This window comes from Castor canadensis, chromosome 13, assembly GCF_047511655.1.
Source record: "Castor canadensis chromosome 13, mCasCan1.hap1v2, whole genome shotgun sequence".
NCBI lineage: Eukaryota > Metazoa > Chordata > Mammalia > Rodentia > Castoridae > Castor > Castor canadensis.
The window spans coordinates 25,132,889-25,155,070 of NC_133398.1; the positions used below are offsets into that span (position 1 = coordinate 25,132,889).

Below are 22,182 nucleotides of genomic sequence, written 5' to 3' on the forward strand. Positions count from 1 at the left end.
AGAAAAGGTTAGATCAAAAAGAATTAATCTAAAGGAAATGCAAATTAAAACCACGCTAAGATTCCACCTCACCCCTGTTAGAATAGCCATCATCAGCAACACCACCAACAACAGTTGTTGGCGAGGATGCGGGGAAAAAGGAACCCTCTTACACTGTTGGTGGGAATGTAGACTAGTACAACCACTCTGGAAAAAAATGTGGAGGCTACTTAAAAAGCTGGACATCGATCTACCATTTGATCCAGCAATACCACTCTTGGGGATATACCCAAAAGACTGTTACTCCAGAGGCACCTGCACATCCATGTTTATTGCGGCACTATTCACAATAGCCAAATTATGGAAACAGCCAAGATGCCCCAGCACTGACAAATGGATTAAGAAAATGTGGTATCTATACACAATGGAATTTTATGCAGCCATGAAGAAGAACGAAATGTTATCATTCGCTGGTAAATGGATGGAATTGGAGAACATCATTCTGAGTGAGGTTAGCCTGGCCCAAAAGACCAAAAATCGTATGTTCTCCCTCATATGTGGACATTAGATCAAGGGCAAACACAACAAGGGGATTGAACTTTGATCACATGATAAAAGCGAGGGCACAGAAGGGAGATATGAGGATAGGTAAGACACCTAAAAATTAGCTAGCATTTGTTGCCCTCAATGCAGAGAAACTAAAGCAGATACCTTAAAAGCAACTGAGGCCAATAGGAGAAGGGGAGCAGGAACTAGAGAAAAGGTTAGATCAAAAAGAATTAACCTAGAAGGTAACACACACGCACAGGAAATCAATGTGAGTCAATGCCCTGTATAGCTATCCTTATCTCAACCAGCAAAAACCCTTGTTCCTTCCTATTATTGCTTATACTCTCTGTACAACAAAATTAGAAATAAGGGCAAAATAGTTTCTGCTGGGTATTGAGGGGGGGGAGAGGGAGGGGGCGGAGTGGTTGGTAAGGGAGGGGGTGGGGGCAGTGGGGAGAAAAAAAAAAAAGAATTAATCTAGAAGGTAACAGACTTGCACAGGAAATCAATGCAAGTCAACTCCCTGATAAGCTATGTCTATTCTTTCAGGATTTTCCGTGATATCTCTGAAGATCTGAAATCTTCAGTAGACTGATACGGCTTCACGGCAGTGATTTCTTGGGAAGTTCCACCCTGATAGTGAGTTCCTCTCAGCACTGGCCTTCTGTACTGTCAGCTGGGCCTAGCAGACAGCGCCCAGGAAAGAAGCAGAAGACTCCTGGCCTTACATGCAGAACACCTGAACAAGAAAGAACTTGCTGTGGACTGCTTTTCATTTTCAAACACAGCTTTAGAGTTCAGAAATGTGGTTTGCTCACTTGACAACCTAAGATGGCTTAAAACGTTTTAGTTTATACACTGGTACCATGGCTTGACATTTTCCCATTTTGATTATCTCTATTATTATAATAATGTATTTGTAAAGTTAAGAACTCTAAACTACCTGCTGTTAAAAGTATATTCAATGTAGGACTGGAGGTGTGGCTCAAAGCGCCTGCTTTGTAAGTGGGAAGCCCTGAGTTCATACCCCAGTCCCACCCTCCACACTGCCCCCCCCCAAAGAAAAGCATATTCAATGCAGTTTTCTCTTGCTTTAAGAAATCTGCTCTTAAACTTTTCTATGACAGTCACTTTTCAATGAAGAAGGTTTTCACCTTTATCTATGTAAGGTGTTTGAGCAGGAGAAATGAGACTGTGACCCCTCTTAAATAATGTATCATTCCCTCTTTGAGAAAGAAAAAAATCTTAGGTGAAATGATGGGACAGCTTAGTTTATGTTGAGCTGTATGTTGCCACCAGAGGAGACACAGAAAGACTGAAGCCGTTCTTCCCCTTCTTTCTCCCTTTATCTCTCATTATAGTATTGCCAAAATTCTAAAACTTGGCTGACCAGGTTGAGTTAAAATACTTTATAAGCTGCTGTGAATGGTAATGATATGATAGAATTTATGCTATCATTAAGATTTCTCTTTTAAATGTTTTGAGTAAAAAAATCTCAGGTGTAGCAGTACTCTGATTTGTTAAGTGTATTCCTATTTCATTATTTGGAATTCTCATTAGTTACTAGTTATTAGCTAAGTAGTTGTAGACTTTTATGTTTTCTGTCTGTTAGCACAGTGCCTTGCACATGCTACTCTAGATGAATGCTTGCTGAATTGTATCTTTTTAACTATCTCAGATATCACAATAACCAGCATTTTATACGGTGAGTCCCTCTGCACATATTATTTCACATCAGGTTTCATACAGCTTTTTTATAATTTTACAGTAGTTTCACACTAATGGGGAGCTAAGGTTCAGAAAAGTGACCAGTGCAAAGGCATAAAATTTAGTAAGATTTGGTCACAAAGGTCTTTCTGAGATCATACTCTACAAACTGTGCTATACCATGGAACATTTTTCCTAATGTCTTAGGCAGTTTTCCCAGTACTATGAACTAGAGTAGGTGTTGCTGTCCATTTGTTATGAATGAAGACTTGTCCTACAGTTAATGAAATGGTTGGAACTAAAATTCACCTCCTAGCATTGTACCCTTTCCACCATTTAAAACAATCATCATGCCCTTCCTGTACTCCCAAGGGAATGTGGAACAGAAGGAATTTGTGTCAAAGATTTGCTTTTTGGAAAACATTTAAGAGTAGAAATATTTTTTACTGAAGCATCTCACTAAGAAGTTAATGTTAATTAAATTTATTCTTACTTAAGATAAATCCCATGCAGAAAAGGCTACCAGGTGTCTCTTGACTGTAGCTTCACAATTTGCTGCATATGGGTCTCTTACTTGTCCTGTGAGTCCTACAGTGTTTAGAATCTGCCATTCCATCAAGTGTGAGATCTGACCACTGCCTAGCTTACTCTCAGTCAGTTATTCAGTGATTCCTTTGCTCATTAACACATCTCTTGAGTGTTTTCCAAGCTCTAGTCATCACGCCAAGGACTGTACTGTAGGAGATAACTCATGAGACGCCTTCTCCCACTTTAATCTCAAATTACAAATTTTTGATCACATATAATATTACACATTTTTGCATTAAAAGGTAAAGAAATCAACTTTGTTTTTGTTAACCCTATGCTGGTAAGTTCGTAAGTGTAACTAGCAAATATTCATAAGAGGCAGGTATTATACACAGTGAATTAGCATGCATATACAAATTAAAGTGTTTTTAGCTGTGTAAAGTGATATTGCAAAAGGCTAAATTTGAGCCTATGTTATACTGCTTTTGGTATAATTACTAGCATGAATACCAGGTTTTTAGAGGGGAACTCTGAGCTCTAAGAGACTAGGTTAGAGCTGCCTAAATTAGCAACAGTGATATAATACTGGCCTGAAATATTAGGAACAGAGGTGCTCCAGAGTGCTACACATTTCTGATCAGGAAACTTGAACTGCTTCATTGCTACAGTGACAGTTTAAACACTAGGAAGGTCTTAGAGCTGGGGAGTTCAGAATAGAGAGAAGTGCCCTAGTATGTGGCCTCAGGTGCAGAGGAGGTTTTACAGAATTTTCACAGGGTATAGATTGAGATCAGGTGGTGTGAAAAAGTAGGCGTCTAACACTCATTTCTCAAAGATAATCTGAGACTCCATCAGAAAGAGAAGTTTCCCTAGGAACAGACAATGCATCCATGAAGTAGAAGTAGCTTTAGTAAAAACAGAGTACTGAAATCTGTCACATTATCTTGGCTGTTATTGATTCATTAAAGATTAGTGTCAAGTTCACATTCCCTTTTCAGATATATACAGAATGGTTGCAGGAGGAGGTAAAAGCTCTGCTGATGTCCTCTTCTTTCCAAGAGAGAACAAGGCATAGCTTTTCAGCATAAATTCCATATCATGTAAGTCCTGCTTTAATTCTGTTCCTGGAAGTGACCTCTGCTAGACTGATTGCCTTAGATACCAGTCTTAGATTTTGTTAAAATTGCAAAGTTTCCTAACCCTTTCTTCCACACAGATGGTTAGCTGGCAGTTTTTCCTTGGCTTCTGAGATGAATGTGTGTCGGCTTTTGACTGTGGAAAGATGCCCAAGATGGGTTATATGGAGATCCTCAATTTAAACAAACTCTGTATAGTCTTTGGAATTGGCAGCTGCTTATTCCAGTTAAAGGGTCTTCTGGCTAAGCTTGCCCTTAACATGAATGCATTGTGACCTATCAGGACTTTCTAGTACTGTAGGTCCCACTTTGGTTATATTAGTGTTTAAGGAATGTGTCATTGCTAAGCAAGAAATACTCAGAAATCCAAACCATGAGGGATTAGATAAGAACAGATAAATTTAGGTGAGCTGTCCAGAACTTTCAACCTGAGAGTTTATAAGAAAAAATCCTGAGGACTTCCCATCCTCCAGGACCCAACCTTGCAGTCTCCTCTGAGGGTCTACCAAGACCCTTCCAAGAGCATTACAGTAAGATTTTGAGTGCCCTTTTACGGTGGAAATAGGTTCTGACAACACACCCCTAAATGCTGGTTCTAGCTAAGAACAAATACTTTTTATTTTTATCCATTTCTTATCTTTAAGCATTTTGCCATGAAAACATTTTCATTTCATTAACTTATTTTGATAACCTGCAAAAAAATATACACATATCTGAAGGCACTGAGCAGTTTTTGGAGTTTAAAATAATCAAGAATGTTCTTTCTATCTACTAGAGTCATAGAAGTTCTGCTCTACAATGGGCCATATATGATTAGATAACTATCATTTTCTAGAGAAGGAAACAAAGTAGCTTATCTAATACACACACACACACACACACACACACACACACACACACACACACACGCAGCCAGTGTGTAACAGAAGTCAAAGTGGAATACAGTTCCTTTCTCTCTTGGCCCATGTTCTACTGCTTTTCCATTTTCCTTATAGTTGAACAGCTTTTGGCAAAATATGTTTCTTATAGCGGTAGTTCCAAGTGGTATTAATAGATGTTGTAAGAGGGGAAAAAAAAGTGTGTGTGTATGTCTGTGAGTGTGGTAGGGAGGCCATGGTCAATTAAAATTGAGGAATGCTGAGTTTATTTCCTTTACTTGTACTTAGAGTTTTTAACATGCTATGATAACATTGTGAATTTATAAGATGGGGCAAAAACTACTGGACCTTAGATTGTATCCCACCTGGCCTTTTCTCAGAGCATCTCAAAGGACTGTGGGTCCTTTGGGAAACAGCTCTTGATCAAGCTTACGAGTCTTTTAAAAGACTATCCCCAGTGAAAATACAGTGACTCTATTACTGTAATACCATGTGATCTTTGATAATCCCAACAGTTTAGTGAGATACTAAACAGAAAGTGTATTTGCTATTCAGAATTATACTTAATAGAGGTTCTTTTCCACCTATGGTGTGTAAAATCAGTATTTGTGTTTAATTTTGCAAGGATTAATTATTGCACAAAATACAGTAGTAATATATTGATATCAATTACATTTTCATAATGCTTTTATTTAGCACTTTATAGTTTTCAGACACTTTGGGAATAGCCCTGTGAGTTAAGCAGTATTATAGTCATTGCACAGATGAGGCACTGGATGCTCTGAAAGTATTTTTTATTTTGTTCTTTTTTCATTTTCTTTTTGTAACTTTTTTTTCCCCCTAAGTTTGTACCACAAAAGGATGAAGTCAAAATTCAGTTGAATTTCTGACTCTAAGTCTAGAATTCTTTATGCCTGGACTTGTAGATTTATTATTTTACAACAAAAGGTATGGAGGTAAATCTTAAACTAACATTGTATTTGACTTATTGTGAATACCAATTCTTTTGTATTTTGTGACCCAGAATCATAACTCTTATCGTAACTATACCAGAGAAGAGCCTTCTCTGCCCTCACAGTGAAATGTGTTTGGGTGACTGGAGTGTATTTCAAATAACATTTGATTGCGAAAGTAAGTAGTCAAAGTTGTAATTACAGAACTCTGAAAATGTATCAGCTTTGCATCCTCAGGCAGAGGAAAGATGGCTCCAGAATAAAAAAGAATATTCAAATACAACAATAAATATTCTTTATTCTTACACAAATGCTTTTTCTTAGCTTTAACTTGCTTTGACAACCTACTACTGTAATAACTTCTTTGTAAAATATTTATATTTTGAAATAAAATTACCAGTGTTGAATGAATCAGGTGGTAAACTTAGCCTCTTGTCTCTTGATTTGTGTGTGTGTGTTGTTTCTTGTGTAGCAGGGATTACTGATATGAGCCACTGTGCCCTCCCAAGAAATTTGATCTACCATCAGTCCTTCAGGACTTTATATCCTGCTTTTCCTTTGGCACCAGTGCCTACACTGAATTTTTATGAAATATGGTCATCTTACATGAGATTCGGGAAGTTGTGTCTGAGGAGAGGTTGCTGGAGACTTTAAAGAGACCAAAGGGTCTATGTCTGAGGCTGATGCCCTCCGTGCCTTGGGGTAGATAGGAAGTGTGCAAAGGATGGCTGAGGAGTAAGAATCAGAAATAAAGAGTTGAATTCAGCAACTATATTACTGAACAGAAAATAAAATCTATGCTTGTGCATAGATTTTTGGTCAAAGATAACCTGTGCATATTTCAACAGTATTTGGGAAAGAGGCTTCCACATCTCAAGTTGATGGTACCCAGCTCACTGGTCTGATACGGATGGGGAATGATCCTGGCTAATGTTGAGGGTGGACTAGCTAGCCTCAGATTCTTACCTGATGGGCTTTCATTGGTGGGTACTTCAGAACACGTTTCTTTTCAGCCTCCTGCTTAAGTCTGGAACTTCAGGCTTCTGACAGCCTCCATGTGGGTTTGTTCCTGGAAACCTGAAGGCGTGAGCTGCAGACTGGACACAGAACTGATTCTTACCCTTAGGTGACTTCGGAAATTGAAACTGATCTTTTCACTCAGTGAACAGTTATTAAGAAACTGCTGTGCCTGGCACTAGGAAAAAATAATTTTGGGAAAGTTTTAAAAATAGTATTGGGCAGTGGACATTTTTCAAGTTTTAATTCCCTTTTGAATAATTCTACACAGTTTGAGAGCTACACTGCCTTCTTGATGAGTTTCCAAGCATTCTATATGTAATTGTGCTACTAATTTTTTTTGCGATACTGGGGTCTGAACTCAGGGCCTCACGCTTGCTTTACCGACTTGAGCCACTCCACCAGCCCCCAGATGTTTGATCCAATTCTAAGTGTGAGAAATAAATGGTCAGGAAGCAGGAGTGGGGGTTGGGAAGAATGGGACTTTTCTGAGAAGCCTCAAAGACGATAACCTGTCAGATTCCTGTCGCAGGGTAGAGGTGCCACGGCATAGACTAGACTCTGGTTCTGCTCTACCAGTTTCAACCCCAGCACAACTTGACTTTTGGGGCAAGTCACCTAACGGGAAGATGACTGCTGCAGGCATTTGTCCTCTTGTAAGAACCCACGTGGCCATGGGAAGTCATCAGTAGCTTCTCACTGTTCAGGTGAGATGCTCCGCACGCACTGCGAAGGGGGCGGGGCCTTGCGGAGCGGGTTCAGCCGAGGGGCGGGGCTTCAGAGAGCAAGCCCCCGATTGGAGTTCGTCGGGCGCGGGGCGGGGAAGATGCGATGGCGTACTACTGAGGGCGGGGCCAGAGGGGGCGGGGTCGCTCTGGGGGCGGGACCTTGGCGGCCCGACGCGGTGCAGTGCGGCCGCCGCAGAACCGCGGTCTGGTTGGCCGGCAAGCCGTGGCGCGCAGAGCGAGCTGCGCGACGGGCAGAGGGCCATGGCCTCCTCTGCGGGCTCCGCGGGCGTCGGCGGCGCCGGAGGATTACACGGCTCCAGTCCCTCGGGCTTCTTCTTCGACTCGGGACTCGAGATCAAAACTCGCTCGGTGGAGCAGACGCTGCTCCCGCTGGTTTCTCAGGTAAAGTGGCGCGCGGCGCGGCCCCTCTTCTCGCCGCGATGGCGGCTGCGGCTTGCGCGACCCGGGCCGGGCCTGGAGGGGCGGGAGGCAGCCGCTGCCTCACATTCTGTGCGGGCGCTGCGGCGTCGCTGTCGCACCGCCCATGTGGGAGTCGGAACCCGGCGGCGGCCTTGGCGGCGGGGGACTGAACCCCACAAAGTCCCGCGGCGAGGCCGAGGGACCGCTGTGCGGGGCCGGGCCGGGCGGGCCGCGGAGCCCAGCAGGTGCGCGCTGTCCCGCCTGTGCCCCCGATCCTCTCCGGGAGCCCAGCTCCGGATCAGAGGGGACCCGCGGCTCCCCTGGCACCTAAGGAGGACCCTGTTAGCTGCCGCGGGTCATCCGACTGCGCGTCCCGGGCCAGACCCCGGCGCTGGACTCTGTCTGGGGCATTCCTGCTGTCCTCCCGGGGCCAGCCTGCTGGCCGAGGCCTTTGTCCCTCGCCCCTGCCCGTGCGGGCTCGCCCAGCTCCACTCGCCCCGGCCACCCTGCTGTCCCCGCACCTGTCTGCTCGCTTCTGTCTGCGTTTGTCTCGCCTGTTGGGACCGTGCCTGGAAGGACAGCCTGAGACTTAAGCCGGATGCACACCTTTTTGCCAAGTCCCACTTGGGATGCATTTGTCATTGTACTCGTCGGTCGTCAAAGAAGTCTGGAATCAGATCACCGATGTGCTTAGTTTTTGGGTTTTTTTTAAGTTTTTGTTATTCTGAGCTGAGGTATTCATAACCCGAGGGCTAGGGTTCCTCACCTACCTCTATGGTAATGTGCCAAATGCTGCAAGGAGTGAAGAATGCTGTGCCTTTGGCAGCGTGTTGGCGATGGGTGACTCATACTGAGGTTGTAACATCGTGGTGACTCACGCCAGGATTGCCGAGATTTTAGAAGTAGGAGTCTTAAATTATCCGACTTTAAATTAAAAAACTCTTTCTTGTAGCATCCTTGACACCTGGTCACCATTAACCCTACTTAAACGTCTTCGGTGAAGGGGAGGCAGCTGCGGTTCCGTAGAATTTGAAATGCTATTTCTTCTCCAACCCAGCCTTGTAAATATTTGAAAACGGCAGTTACATATGTCCCTAAATTCTTGTTCTGCTGATTAAATTAATAGCCTGTGTTCTTCACCTGTTTCACATGGATAATAGAGTAGTGATGGTACTGACACTCCTCCTCCCCCTGCTTTCCCCACTCTGTCCCTCCCTGTCTAATGGTAGAGGCACTGACCAGGGGGCCCAGCGTTGAGATCTCTTAGTAATGTCTGCACTGCCTTTTCTTCCCCCAAAATAACACCACCACCACCAGGACAACCACAATCCAAAGTGAGAAGTACTGGGGCACTTCTATGAGACAGCGATGGGAGAGTAATGAAATTCAAGTTAATAGTATTTTATCCACTTATTTAATAATACATGCTAAGCCATGTTTTAAGCACTTTGTAAATAGTAACTCCTTAATTCTCATAACAGTCTTGTGAGGTAGATACATGTTTATTCTCATGAAATAGGTGAGGAAATTGAGGATTAGTGAGATCAAATGACTTACATCATTAGGGCTTTCAATATGAAGTGCCAAGTTGGGATTTGAACCTAGGCAGCATGGCTCCAGTCTTTATTTTAGCTACTACAATGTGCTGTGTGCCCTCTAGAGATGTAAGGCAGCGGTGAGGTCAGCTCATGGTAGGTATGGAGCAGGGAGTCCACATGGAAAACAAGTGGGAAAGTTGTAATCTGGAGAAATGGTAACTTTTTACAGTATCACTGCTACAAATGTATCAGTACTCTCTGCTGCATTGTATAATTCTGGGGTAAAAGGGTGGGGAGAATAGAGGAGGAGAAAGTGTGATTCCTGCTAAGAGTTACTAGAGGTCAATGCCAAAGCAGGAAAAATACCTGCTTTTTATTTACTTTTTTTCTTCTTTCTTTCCCTGCTAAAGCCTGTTCAGTATCACAGCTGAGGTTCTGCACCCCACAACTATATCTGATAACTGATATTCCTAATTGACTGTCCTCAACAATAAAAAGTTAAGTTTCACTTAATACCAAGAAATGTATAAAGCATGGTCGAAAGAGTCTTGTTAACAGGGCAAGTAACAGAAAAAAACAAAAACAAAATAACCAGGGCAGACACAATTTAGAATGATCTTAAAGTTTCTGTGTGTATTAAAAGAACTGCAGCTCTTGTATGTCCAGATGTCTCTTTTCTAAGGATGCTGTATTATTTTACAACTCATTTTTTACAACTTATGCACAAGGATATTTTAAGCGCTTTAAGCAAGGACTTGTTACATGCTTACTAGTTGTTGCTGCTCTTTAAGTACATAATAGTACAGCTGGTAGATAGGGCACACATAGAATAGTACTTTCCAAGTGTGGAATGAACATCAACAAATAAGTGCTCAGAGAGCTCAGAGAAGGAATGGATGAATCAGAAATGGTGCTGCGGAAGAGATGGGGTCTTGAGGTAAACAAATAAAATTAGCATTGTAAAATCTTCTATTTTGGTATCTCACTTTATCATCTCCAAGTGAAAGTCCTGAGTTACAGGCTTTATGCTAGGAATACAAGTTTGTGTCAATATTAGAATCCTATGTATAATTTTTGACCTTCACCAACTAGAACATACATGTGTTTATAACAATAGATGCAAAAAAAGCATTGAATTGCATTCAGCTTCTAATCATGATAAAAACTGTTTAGTAAACTAGCAGTAGGGAAAACCTTCCTTGCTGGGGGTGTAGCTCAGTAGTAGAGTGCTAGCCTAGCATTTATGAGGTTTTGGAAACAAAAAACAAAAAAAATTGATCCCAGCACTGAAAAAAAAAAAAAAAAAAAGTCAGAAAAACCTTCCTTAACCTGATGAGTATCTATAGGAAACTTACAATTAATATCATAACTGTAATCAAATTTAAACTGAAAATTTCCTTTTAAAGCAGAAACAGGAGTAGGATGCCTACTATCACATATTTCATTCAATCTGTACTAGAAATCCTCCCCAACTCAATAAGACAGGGAGAAGAAATAAAAGTATAGCAATAGGAAAAGACAAATCAAAAGTCTCATTGGGATATGACTGTCTACATCGAAAATTTAAGTTTATGAATTAATTATAAAAATTAGGAACATTGAGGTGGCTCACAGAATATGGAATAAGGATAATTGCATTATAACAAACAAAAAGTAATTCTAAAAAAGGCAAGTTATAATAAAACAGCAAAATATGAGGTTTCTAGAAAATTATATAATTTATAATATCTACAGTATAATATATATATATATATATACACACACACGTATATGTGTATATGTGTGTATATGTATATAAAAGAGAGATGCCAGACTAAATGGAAACAATTTTTATTGAAAGCCAAAGTAGAGCTGGAGGCATGGGTCAAGCAGTAGAGTATCTGTCTAGCAAGCAAGAAGCCCTGAGTTCAAACCTCATACTGTCACAAAAAGAAAGCCAAAGTAGATCTAAGTAAGTGAGAGAGAGGTACTATGTTCATGCCTAGTTTGGTATGATATTGTAAACATTTCACCTTTTCCTGTTGATCTAAAAATTTAATGTAATTCCCATGAAAATTTCAATACAAGTTTTTAAGTGGAAGTTGATGAAAGTAATTCTAAAATTTTGAAATTTTATATGAAAGAACAAAAGGGCAAAGAGTAGCCAGACGGGAAATAAGGTGGGTGGACTTGCTCTACCAGGTTTCAAGATTTATAGCTATTATATGGAAATAAGAACAAGGAGGACAAAATAGACCAGCCACACACAATAAAAAGCCCTGGACCAGGTCCACTCATACATGAAAACTTGGTAAACAATTTCTGGTCAGTGGGGAAAGGAAGAACTTTTTAAAAAATGAGACTAGGACAATTTGTTATCTAAATAGAACTACATGAAATTAGATGTTTGTCCCATATCATAGAAAAATAAGGAGGGAATACACACACAAATCAATTTCAGATGGATTAAGGACATCAATAAGAATGTAAAAACTGACTCTTTTAGGGAAAGAAAATAAGGCACTGTTATCATGACCTCATTGGGGAAAAGTATTTTTTAGTACACCAAAAGTTCGAACTCTAAGCAAAGATTGTTAAATTTGGCTCCATTAAAATGAAGAACCTGGCAGGCCTGGTTGTGCATATCTATAATCCTGGTACTGGGAGGAGGATCTCAAGTTTGAGGCCAGGCTGAGCTATATATCAAGACCCTCTTTCAAAATCAAACATGCAACACTCAAAACATGAAGAACCTCTTTTCATCAAAAGACATTATAAAAGGTAAGCTATAAAGTGGAGAATATGATTACAACACAAATCACCAAGAAATGATTGGTGATGCCCAGGATAAAGTACTGCGATGAATCAAAAATAAAAAGATTAGCTGCTAGAAGCTGATAAAAGCAATAATCATCATATAAAAGAGGAAACAAACAGCTAAAAGATAAGTTAAAAGGTGTTCAGCTTCATTAAAAATACAAGCGAAATCACAGTGAGAAGTATTGGCAGGAAATGTGGAGGTAGTGGGAATGTCAGTGGTAAAGCCATATTGGGAAACAGTTTGCTTGTAATCTGTTTAAATTGAAGGTAGAAGCTGAGGATGTAGTTCACTGGTAGAATGTGTGCTTAGTGTGTGTTTAAGACCCTGGATCTGATCCCCAACAACACAAAAAAAAATAAAAGATGAACTAAAATAAAATTAAAGGTGGGCTGGGCATTGTGGTTCATGGCTGTAATCCCAACACGTGGGAGGCTGAGGCAAAAGGATTGTGAGTTTGAGGACAACCTGGGCTACGTAACAAGTTATAGACCAGACTGAGCTACATAGCAAGACCCTGGGTTTAAAACGCACACACACACACACATTCACATACTCACACATACTCTCACACACACTGTTTCACACTCACACACACACACATATTCTATATCCACAAAGAAACACCTGCAACATGTATTAGAGAAATGGAATAGTAATGTACATGGTATTCTACATACACTTCTAATGGCCCCAAACTGGAAACGACCAAAATGTCTTTTGACAAGATGTTTAAATCAATTTATCGTGCTCATCCAATGAGCTACCTCATGCACCACAGCTATAATTACCAATATGGGTGAACCTCAAAAACAAAGTGAAAAAAATATTAGGTTCAAACCCAGGCAAAACTACACTGTCCATCATTTAGGGTTATACTACATGTATAACAGTAAAATGGAGTGGTAAGCACAAAGTCAAGACAGTGGTTTCTCCTGGGGAGGAGGGAGGTGATAACATGATAATGACAGGGAGGAGCCAGCAGGACACAGGGGCTGTTAGCACTGCCATTGTTCTCTTAAGCTTGGTGGTAGGTGCATGGGTATTTTGTCATTTCTTTAATCTGCACATACAATTTTATAATTCAAACTGTTTTTTGAGAAGCCTTGGGCTAAGAACAAAGTATATTTTCTATAGAGCAACTTCTCACCTCTTTTAATCTTTACTCTTCCTGTCAAAATTCCCACTCCCAGGATAATAATATTTTTATCTGAGGAAGGGAAGAAAAATATCTGCTGCTGAACTCCACCCTGAAGTGGAATGTTTTTCTGCTGCCTACTAGTCTTTTCCTGTCTGCGATAGATTTCCTTATTCACCATTTCCAGACCCTTTAGGTTTCTAAGGTAGCTCACTTCATTTTCCTATTTCTCTCTGTATTGCCCTAGAAGCTGTTCAGAATCTTTGCTTCAGTAAATTGTGGACAAAGAGATTAAAGAGCCTTCTTTGCTCTTTGCTGATTTGTATATGTGGATCTAAGTGTGTTCTACTTAGAAAATTTTCTAAAAGAAAATTCAAACAGTAAAATGGTTTGTAAGCCAGTGAAACTGTGCTTTCTGTCTTCTGGAAAGCACACTCCTATGATTGCTCTGTTCACTCCCATGTTGTTTTTTACCACTGACTAGCTGATGTTCACATTCTTGTAATTCTCAGAACTTACTGATGAGTTAAACCCAAAGATGGACTTTTCTGTCCCTGGCTGGCTTCTGCATTATTCCTTAGGTCACAGAGAATTAGGTTTTGCCCTTTTCCTTCTGTCTTCCTTCACTTGCCTTTTTGCCTCTCCACAAAGCAGGTAAATAAATTAAGAAAGTCCATTTCTGTCAAGAACTTACTGTCAGTTATTCTACAAAATAAGAGCATCACAAACAGAAAGATTCTACAAATCTATGCATACCTAGCCATTATGTAGTGCAGACGCTATAACAGACACTATTTGAAATACTGCATTTTGTATTACTCATTTGTTTCCCATGATAACTGTATGAGTGCTGTTATTGTCTCCATTTTTACATACAGGAACAGGCACAGAAAGGTTGATGACTGGCTACCGGTCACATAGTAAAGCCAGGATTCAAACCCCAACAGATGATAGCAGAGGCCATGCTCTTAACTGCTGAGATATATAAGCTTTGTTGTAATTTGTACTTCATGATACCTTTTGTCAGAAGGTATCAAGTAAGCCCTGGTTCTTAATCTTCTGTTCCACAGCATGGTTCTTCAGTGCTGTGGATCATCTTTCTTCCCCCATGGGATGCCTTCCCCGCCCTCTTTTCTGGTTCATTAAAGCATTCTCCGAACGTTCTTCTAGTGCCCTCTGTCAGGGCCCACCCATATTGTTATTCATTTTAATACGCCTCCTAGTTTTCAAAAGTACCAGCTAAAATTTTATTCGGCATATTGTAATTGTATAACATTCTGACTAGCTGTTTTCTCTTGATCCTTAACCTTGATCCTAGAAGGTAAGAGAGGCGTTGTAGTGGTTAAGAGTGTAGGTAACCTCCTGACATTGTGACACTGGGCAAATTCTTGTTTCTTTTTTGGCAGTACTAGGGTTTGAATTCAGGGCCTGATGCTTGCTAGGCAGGCATTTTAGCACTTGCCACTCTGCCAGCCCAGAACAATCTTTTTTAAGGTCTGAAAATAATTTAAGACATAAATAGATCTTTTAATAAGAAATTTTATGAATTTACTTAGCTTCTAAAAGTCAGTTTTAGGGCACTTGTGTATTTGGAGTGAACATTTTCCAGACTGCTTGGAGTGAGGGGAAGACAGCCACACCTAATTATGCACTGGGGAGGATGCTTGTAGTGAAAGCAAAATGTAGCTTTGGGAAATGAACAATAAATAGCCTTTTGGCCTAATTGTACGATCTTTTCTTTATAACTGAAAAATTTGAACCTTGTTAAAATAAAGAATTTAATGAAGGCAACCGCCTTACTCTAGGCTGCTGTGACAAAAATACCATGGTTGAGCACTTGCCCAGCGTATGCAAGGCTCTGGGTTCAGTCCTCAGTACCATAAATGAACAAGCAACAACAAAATCCATAGATAAATACCTTAACAAATTTATTTCTCACAGTTCTGGAGACTGGGTGGTCCAAGATCAAGGTGTGGTTGATTCAGTGTCTTGTGAGGCCTGTTTCCTAGATCACAGATGGGAGTCCTCTCACTGTCCTCTTGTGGCATGTGGTGGAAAGAAGCAAAGCTCTCTCTGGGGTCTCTAATCCCATTCCCAAGGGCTCTATACCCTAAATGATTAGATCTCTAATCACTTACCAAAGGCTCTACTTTCTAATGCTATTACAGTGAATTGGGGTGGAGGTGGGGGTGGGGGAACACATTTAGTGACACAATAAGTGTCAATTTATACTTCTTTTCCACTACAGAGTTTCTTTCAAGGTAGTAGTTTGAAATAGCTAATGGTGGTCAAGCTCTGTGTTCTGCATGTGATACTATAAGAGTTCCCTAAGGTCTATTGGGTGTGGGTGGAGAAGGACTTCAGGTGGTGCTAATAGGTCTCATATTTGTTTCATCCTCCCCTTAACCCACTTTTTAAGTCAGGATCTCTCTGTGTAACCCAGGCTGGTCTTGAACTTGTGATCCTCCTGCCTCAGCCTCCTGAATGTTGAGAACTGTACGTTATTCTGCTTCCTCGCACAAAGTTCAATTGTAGTGATTCTTTGATGTGATTGCATAATGGGCTTTTAGGAAACATTTTTATTTTGAAGAAAGAATTCTGCTCTCCTACAAAATAAATAAATAAGAAAGATTGAAAATCTTCAACAAAGGAAAGAGTACAGAGTGGGCCTTGGTATCTGATAAATCGGGGTTCAAGTACTAAAGTAGGCCAATTTTCTAGTTGTGTGAGCCAAGCGGTTAACTTCACTCAGCCTCAGTTTTCTTTACTTTAATAATAACTAAGAAAGAGAACTAACTATAATACGTCTTTGAACGCTTACTATACACTGTGTATTAAGTTACACACATGCTGTTATCATTGCGTTAAATCCTTTTATCAACATAAGGCAAGAGAAGGCAGTAAGGCTAAATGGTTAAGAGGCTAGTCTCTACAGTCAGGATATCTGAATTTCAATTCTAGCTCATCTCCCTTTGATGTCCAGTTTCCTTATTTGTAAAGTGACAATGATAATAGTACCCAACTCATTGGGTTGTTACGTGGCATTACAGGGCAGTGAGGCAAACCGTCTGACTTCAGATGCTGACTCCATTACCTGTTAGCTGTGTTACCTTAAGTAAGCATATTTTGGCATCAGTTTCCTTATCTATATCTAGTAATACCCATGTCCTAAGATTCCTATAAGGATTAAATTTGGTTATTTATGCAACACACTTATGTGCCTGCCATACAAAGATGTTAGTGTTATGCCAATCCACCTGTTTCTCATGCTTGAGTGTAGGGATCATTTTTCACATCAACAATCTAATGCATTAAGCACATCATATTGAAGACACCCCGAGCTTGCCTGTTTTCCCCTTGACTATGCCACTTTATTTCAAGCCAACATTGTCTTTTGCCCAGATCCTTGCAATACTTTTCTGTCTCCCATCTTCTGCTTTTGCCACTCCAGCAATAAGCTAGGAAGTTCTCTTAAAAAAACATATTTGATATGGCTTGGGAAGATGCGGACCAGGTGAGCTTTGCGGTACCGCGGTACTCCCACAGACAAGCCTGGGCCAGAGCAGCATAGCCCCCTGGACAGACTGACCTCCACCCGGGAAAAAGAGAGAAACTGAGTAATAAGCAATAAGAACAGTTAAGACATGCTGGAAAGAGGGTGGGACGCCCTGAGTGCTGAAGATTGGGGGAAAGGAATCCTTCCCAGGACTGTAAATAAACAAGCCGGGCGGGCCGGAGAGGCTCTGGCGGGAGTGGGGTGTGCACCCAGCAACCAGGAGCAGGGAAGCTTGTGAGAGGAGGGAAGACCCACTTCCCACATGAACTGTAAACAAACATGGCGGCCGGCAGGAGCAGCAGCACCGCCCAGTAAGCAGGAGCAGGAAAACTTGTGAAAGTGGCAGTGGGAGGAAAACTGCACAGGAGAGGGGGGAAGACCCACCTCCCACATGAACTGTAAATAAACACGCAGGCCTGACAACGCGGGGGCAGTGTCACCTTTCCCAGTGCTTGGAAAGGGGAAAGCCTGTAGCAGAGGCTCCCGCACAGGAGAACTCTGAGCAAACAAAGCCTGTGGGACCAGGTGAGTGCTAGCTCACCCCAGAGATCTGCATAAATAAAACCGGCAGCTACAGGCTGAGAGCAGCAGGCAGGCAAGCCACAGTTGCAGATACCACTCTCAGAACTGTCTCCAGACGCTTTTTTTTCTTTTTCTCCCTACCTTTGATGAGAGAACAACCGAATTACACCTGCAAGCCGAAAAACTTACTGAAACTGTATTGCATTTGAACTGGGGACATTGCATTTGAACTGGGGACACTTGGTGGGGCTTTGTGTGTGTGTGTGTGTGTGTGTGTGTGTGTGTGTGTGTGTGTGTGTGAATGTGTAGTTTTGTTCTACTTTATGCATCCCCTTTGATGAGACAACTACAGAACAACATCTGAGGCACCATCTCCAGGACTGGAGACTGAGACGGACACCCAAATTATTAAGACAGAAACTTCATTGCATTTAAACTTGGAGGTTTTTTGGTTTTTTGATTTTTTGGTTTTTTTTTTTAATTTTCTATTTTCCATTTTATTTTAATTTATTTTTATATATAGATATTTCTTTCATTTACTTATTTTTTATTTTTATTTTTATCTTTTTTTTATTTTTGATTTTCGATCCTCTCTCTGTCTCTCTAATGTCTGTTCAGCTTACTGTCAATTAGTACACTAATGCTTCCTGTTTATACCTTTGACACTTTCTTGTCTGATACTACACTTGATCTTAGCCAAAAGGATGAGAAGCGATTCTTCTCTGATACCTTGTTCTGTTTTCTCCTTCTTGTCTGTGTATTTGTTTTCCCCCTTTCTTTAACTTCTTGCTTTCAATCTCGCTCACCCTTCCATTCTAAATATTACCATTGATATAATTACAAGCTAGAAAATACTTAATTGCACACAGTACAGGGACAGTAACAACACAAAGACAATGACGGGAAGACAGAAAAAACAGCGAAACCAGTTTTCTCACAGCAAAAACTTAGTACAGGAACCAGAGGGGAATGAAGAAAACAGATACTCAGATCCAGACTTCATCAAAATGAAGATAAACTATGCCAAAGGACCCAATGAAGCCCACAAGAATAATTTAAAAGAAGACATACTACAGGTACTCAATGAGAATTTTATAGAGATAATACTGGATAGGGTCAACCAAAATGTGCAGGAGACACTCAAGAAATTCCAAGACAACAAAAATAGAGAATTTGAAAAAGCAAAAGAAGAAATAAAGGAAACCATAGAAGCACTGTATAAACACCAAAGTGAAACAGAGAACACAATGAATAAATGGATAAATGAACTCAGGACAAAAATAGACAACATTAAAGAGGAAACCACCCAAAATATGGAAAACCTCAGAAAAAAGAATGAAACAGAACTGCAAAACAAAACGGAAGGCCAATCCAGCAGAATAGAACAAACAGAAGACAGAATCTCAGAACTTGAAGATGAAATGGTAATTAAAGGAAAAACCGAGGAACTATTAATTAAACAATTCAAGACCTGTGAAAAGAAAATGCAAGAACTCACTGACTCCATCAAAAGACCAAACTTGAGAATCATGGGCATTGAAGAAGGAGAAGAGGTGCAAGCGAAGGGAATGCGTAATATATTCAATAAAATAATAACGGAAAATTTCCCAAATCTAGAGAAAGATATTCCCATACAAATGCAAGAGGCCTCCAGGACACCAAACAGACCAGATCAAAGTAGAACTACTCCACGACATATCATCATTAAAACAAGTTCAGAAACTAAGGAAAGAATATTGAAGGCTGTAAGAGAGAAAAAACAAGTAACATACAAAGGTAAACCCATCAAAATCACAGCAGACTTCTCAACAGAAACATTAAAAGCAAGAAGAGTGTGGGGTGAGATCTTCCGGGCACTGAATGAAAATAACTTCAACCCCAGGATACTCTACCCAGCAAAGCTATCATTCAAAATAGATGGAGCAATAAAAGTCTTCCATGATAAACAGAAACTAAAACAATATGTGACCACAAAGCCACCATTACAAAAGATTCTGCAAGGGATCCTGCACACAGAAAGTGACACCCAACTTAACCATGAAAAGGCAGGCAGCACCAAACCACAGGATAAGAAAAAGCAAGACAGTAGAGAGTAACATCAAGTTAGGTACACACAATCAAACCTTCAAACAACTAAGACTACTAAATGGCAGGAATCACCACATACCTATCAGTACTAACGCTTAATGTTAATGGACTTAATTCACCCATCAAAAGACACCGTTTGACAAAATGGATTAAAAAAGAAGATCCAACAATTTGTTGCTTACAGGAGACTCATCTCACTGACAGAAATAAGCATATGCTTAGGATGAAAGGCTGGAAGAAGATTTACCAAGCCAATGGCCCCCGAAAACAAGCAGGAGTAGCAATACTTATCTCTGACAAAGTAGACTTCAAACCTACATTGATCAAATGAGATAAAGAAGGACATTCCATACTAATAAAAGGGGAAATAGACCAAAAGGAAATAATAATCATCAATCTGTACGCACCCAATGTCAACGCACCCAATTTCATCAAACATACCCTGAAAGACCTAAAAGCATATATAAACGCCAACACAGTGGTTGTGGGAGACTTTAACACTCCATTATCATCAATAGATAGGTCATCCAAACAAAAACTCAATAAAGAAATCCAAGATCTAAAATATGCAATAGATCAAGTGGACCTAGTAGATGTCTACAGAACATTTCATCCAACCTCTACACAATATACATTCTTCTCAGCAGCCCATGGAACCTTCTCCAAAATAGATCATATCCTAGGGCACAAAGCAAGCCTCAGCAAATATAAGAAAATAGAAATAATACCGTGCATACTATCTGACCACAATGCAGTAAAAGCAGAACTCAACAACAAAAGTAAAGACAAAAAACATGCAAACAGCTGGAAACTAAATAACTCATTACTTAATGAAGAATGGATCATTGATGCAATAAAAGAGGAAATTAAAAAGTTCCTAGAAGTCAATGAAAATGAAAACACAACCTACCGGAACCTATGGGACACAGCTAAGGCAGTCTTGAGAGGAAAGTTTATAGCCATGAGTGCATATATTAAAAAGATTGAAAGATCCCAAATCAATGACCTAATGATACATCTCAAACTCCTAGAAAAACAAGAACAAGCAAATCCCAAAACAAATAGAAGGAGAGAAATAATAAAAATAAGAGCTGAAATCAACGAAATAGAAACCAAAAAAACCATACAAAGAATTAATGAAACAAAAAGTTGGTTCTTTGAAAAAATAAACAAGATTGATAGACCCCTGGCAAACCTGACTAAAATAAGGAGAGAAAAACCCCAAATTAGTAGAATTAGGAATGCAAAAGGGGAGATAACAACAAACACCATGGAAGTCCAGGAAATCATCAGAGACTACTTTGAGAACCTATATTCAAATAAATTTGAAAATCTAAAAGAAATGGACAGATTTCTAGATACATATGATCATCCAAAACTGAACCAAGAGGAAATTAATCATCTGAGTAGACCTATAACACAAAATGAAATTGAAGCAGCAATCAAGAGTCTCCCCAAAAAGAAAAGTCCAGGACCTGATGGATTCTCTGCTGAATTCTATCAGACCTTTAAAGAAGAACTGATACCAACCCTCCTTAAACTGTTCCACGAAATAGAAAGGGAAGGAAAACTGCCAAACACATTTTATGAAGCCAGTATTACACTTATCCCAAAACCAGGCAAAGACACCTCCAAAAAGGAGAACTATAGGCCAATCTCCTTAATGAACATTGATGCAAAAATCCTCAACAAAATAATGGCAAACCAAATTCAGCAACACACAAAAAGATTATTCACCACGACCAAGTAGGCTTCATCCCAGGGATGCAGGGGTGGTTCAACATACGAAAATCAATAAACGTAATAAACCACATTAACAGAAGCAAAGACAAAAACCACTTGATCATCTCAATAGATGCAGAAAAAGCCTTTGATAAGATCCAACACCATTTCATGATAAAAGCTCTAAGAAAACTAGGAATAGAAGGAAAGTACCTCAACATTATAAAAGCTATATATGACAAACCTACAGCCAGCATTATACTTAACGGAGAAAAACTAAAACCATTCCCTCTAAAATCAGGAACCAGACAAGGATGCCCACTATCTCCACTCCTATTCAACATAGTACTGGAATTCCTAGCCAGAGCAATTAGGCAAGAAGAAGGAATAAAAGGAATACAAATAGGTAAAGAAACTGTCAAAATATCCCTATTTGCAGACGACATGATCCTATACCTTCAAGACCCAAAAAACTCTACTCAGAAGCTTCTAGACATCATCAATAGCTATAGCAAGGTAGCAGGATATAAAATCAACATAGAAAAATCATTAGCATTTCTATACACTAACAATGAGCAAAGTGAAAAAGAATGTATGAAAACAATTCCATTTACAATAGCCTCAAACAAAATCAAATACCTAGGTGTAAACCTAACAAAAGATGTGAAAGACCTCTACAAGGAAAACTATACACTTCTGAAGAAAGAGATTGAGGAAGACTATAGAAAGTGGAGAGATCTCCCATGCTCATGGATTGGTAGAATCAACATAGTAAAAATGTCTATACTCCCAAAAGTAATCTACATGTTTAATGCAATTCCCATCAAAATTCCAATGACATTTATTAAAGAGATTGAAAAATCTACTGTTAAATTTATATGGAAACACAAGAGGCCACGAATAGCCAAGGCAATACTCAGTCAAAA

General features: G+C 40.0%; 2 protein-coding genes across 6 annotated transcripts in view; both read left to right on the forward strand.

Moving 5' to 3' along the window:
* The window catches only part of Tmem245 (transmembrane protein 245), a 99,719-nt gene extending 93,578 nt beyond the window's left edge, over window positions 1–6,141 (forward strand). For all 5 annotated transcript variants that reach the window (XM_074051310.1, XM_074051312.1, XM_074051311.1 and 2 more), the window contains one exon: window positions 1,078–6,141. In XM_074051310.1, the coding sequence (XP_073907411.1) occupies window positions 1,078–1,123 (46 nt within the window). In that variant the 3' untranslated portion in view covers window positions 1,124–6,141. The remainder of the gene's footprint in view (window positions 1–1,077) is intronic.
* A 1,497-nt stretch (window positions 6,142–7,638) lies between these two features.
* Window positions 7,639–22,182, forward strand: part of Ctnnal1 (catenin alpha like 1) — a 66,067-nt gene continuing 51,523 nt past the window's right edge. Inside the window, exon 1 of the mRNA XM_020175895.2 lies at window positions 7,639–7,877. Coding sequence (XP_020031484.1) covers window positions 7,737–7,877 — 141 coding nt within the window. The 5' untranslated portion in view covers window positions 7,639–7,736. The remainder of the gene's footprint in view (window positions 7,878–22,182) is intronic.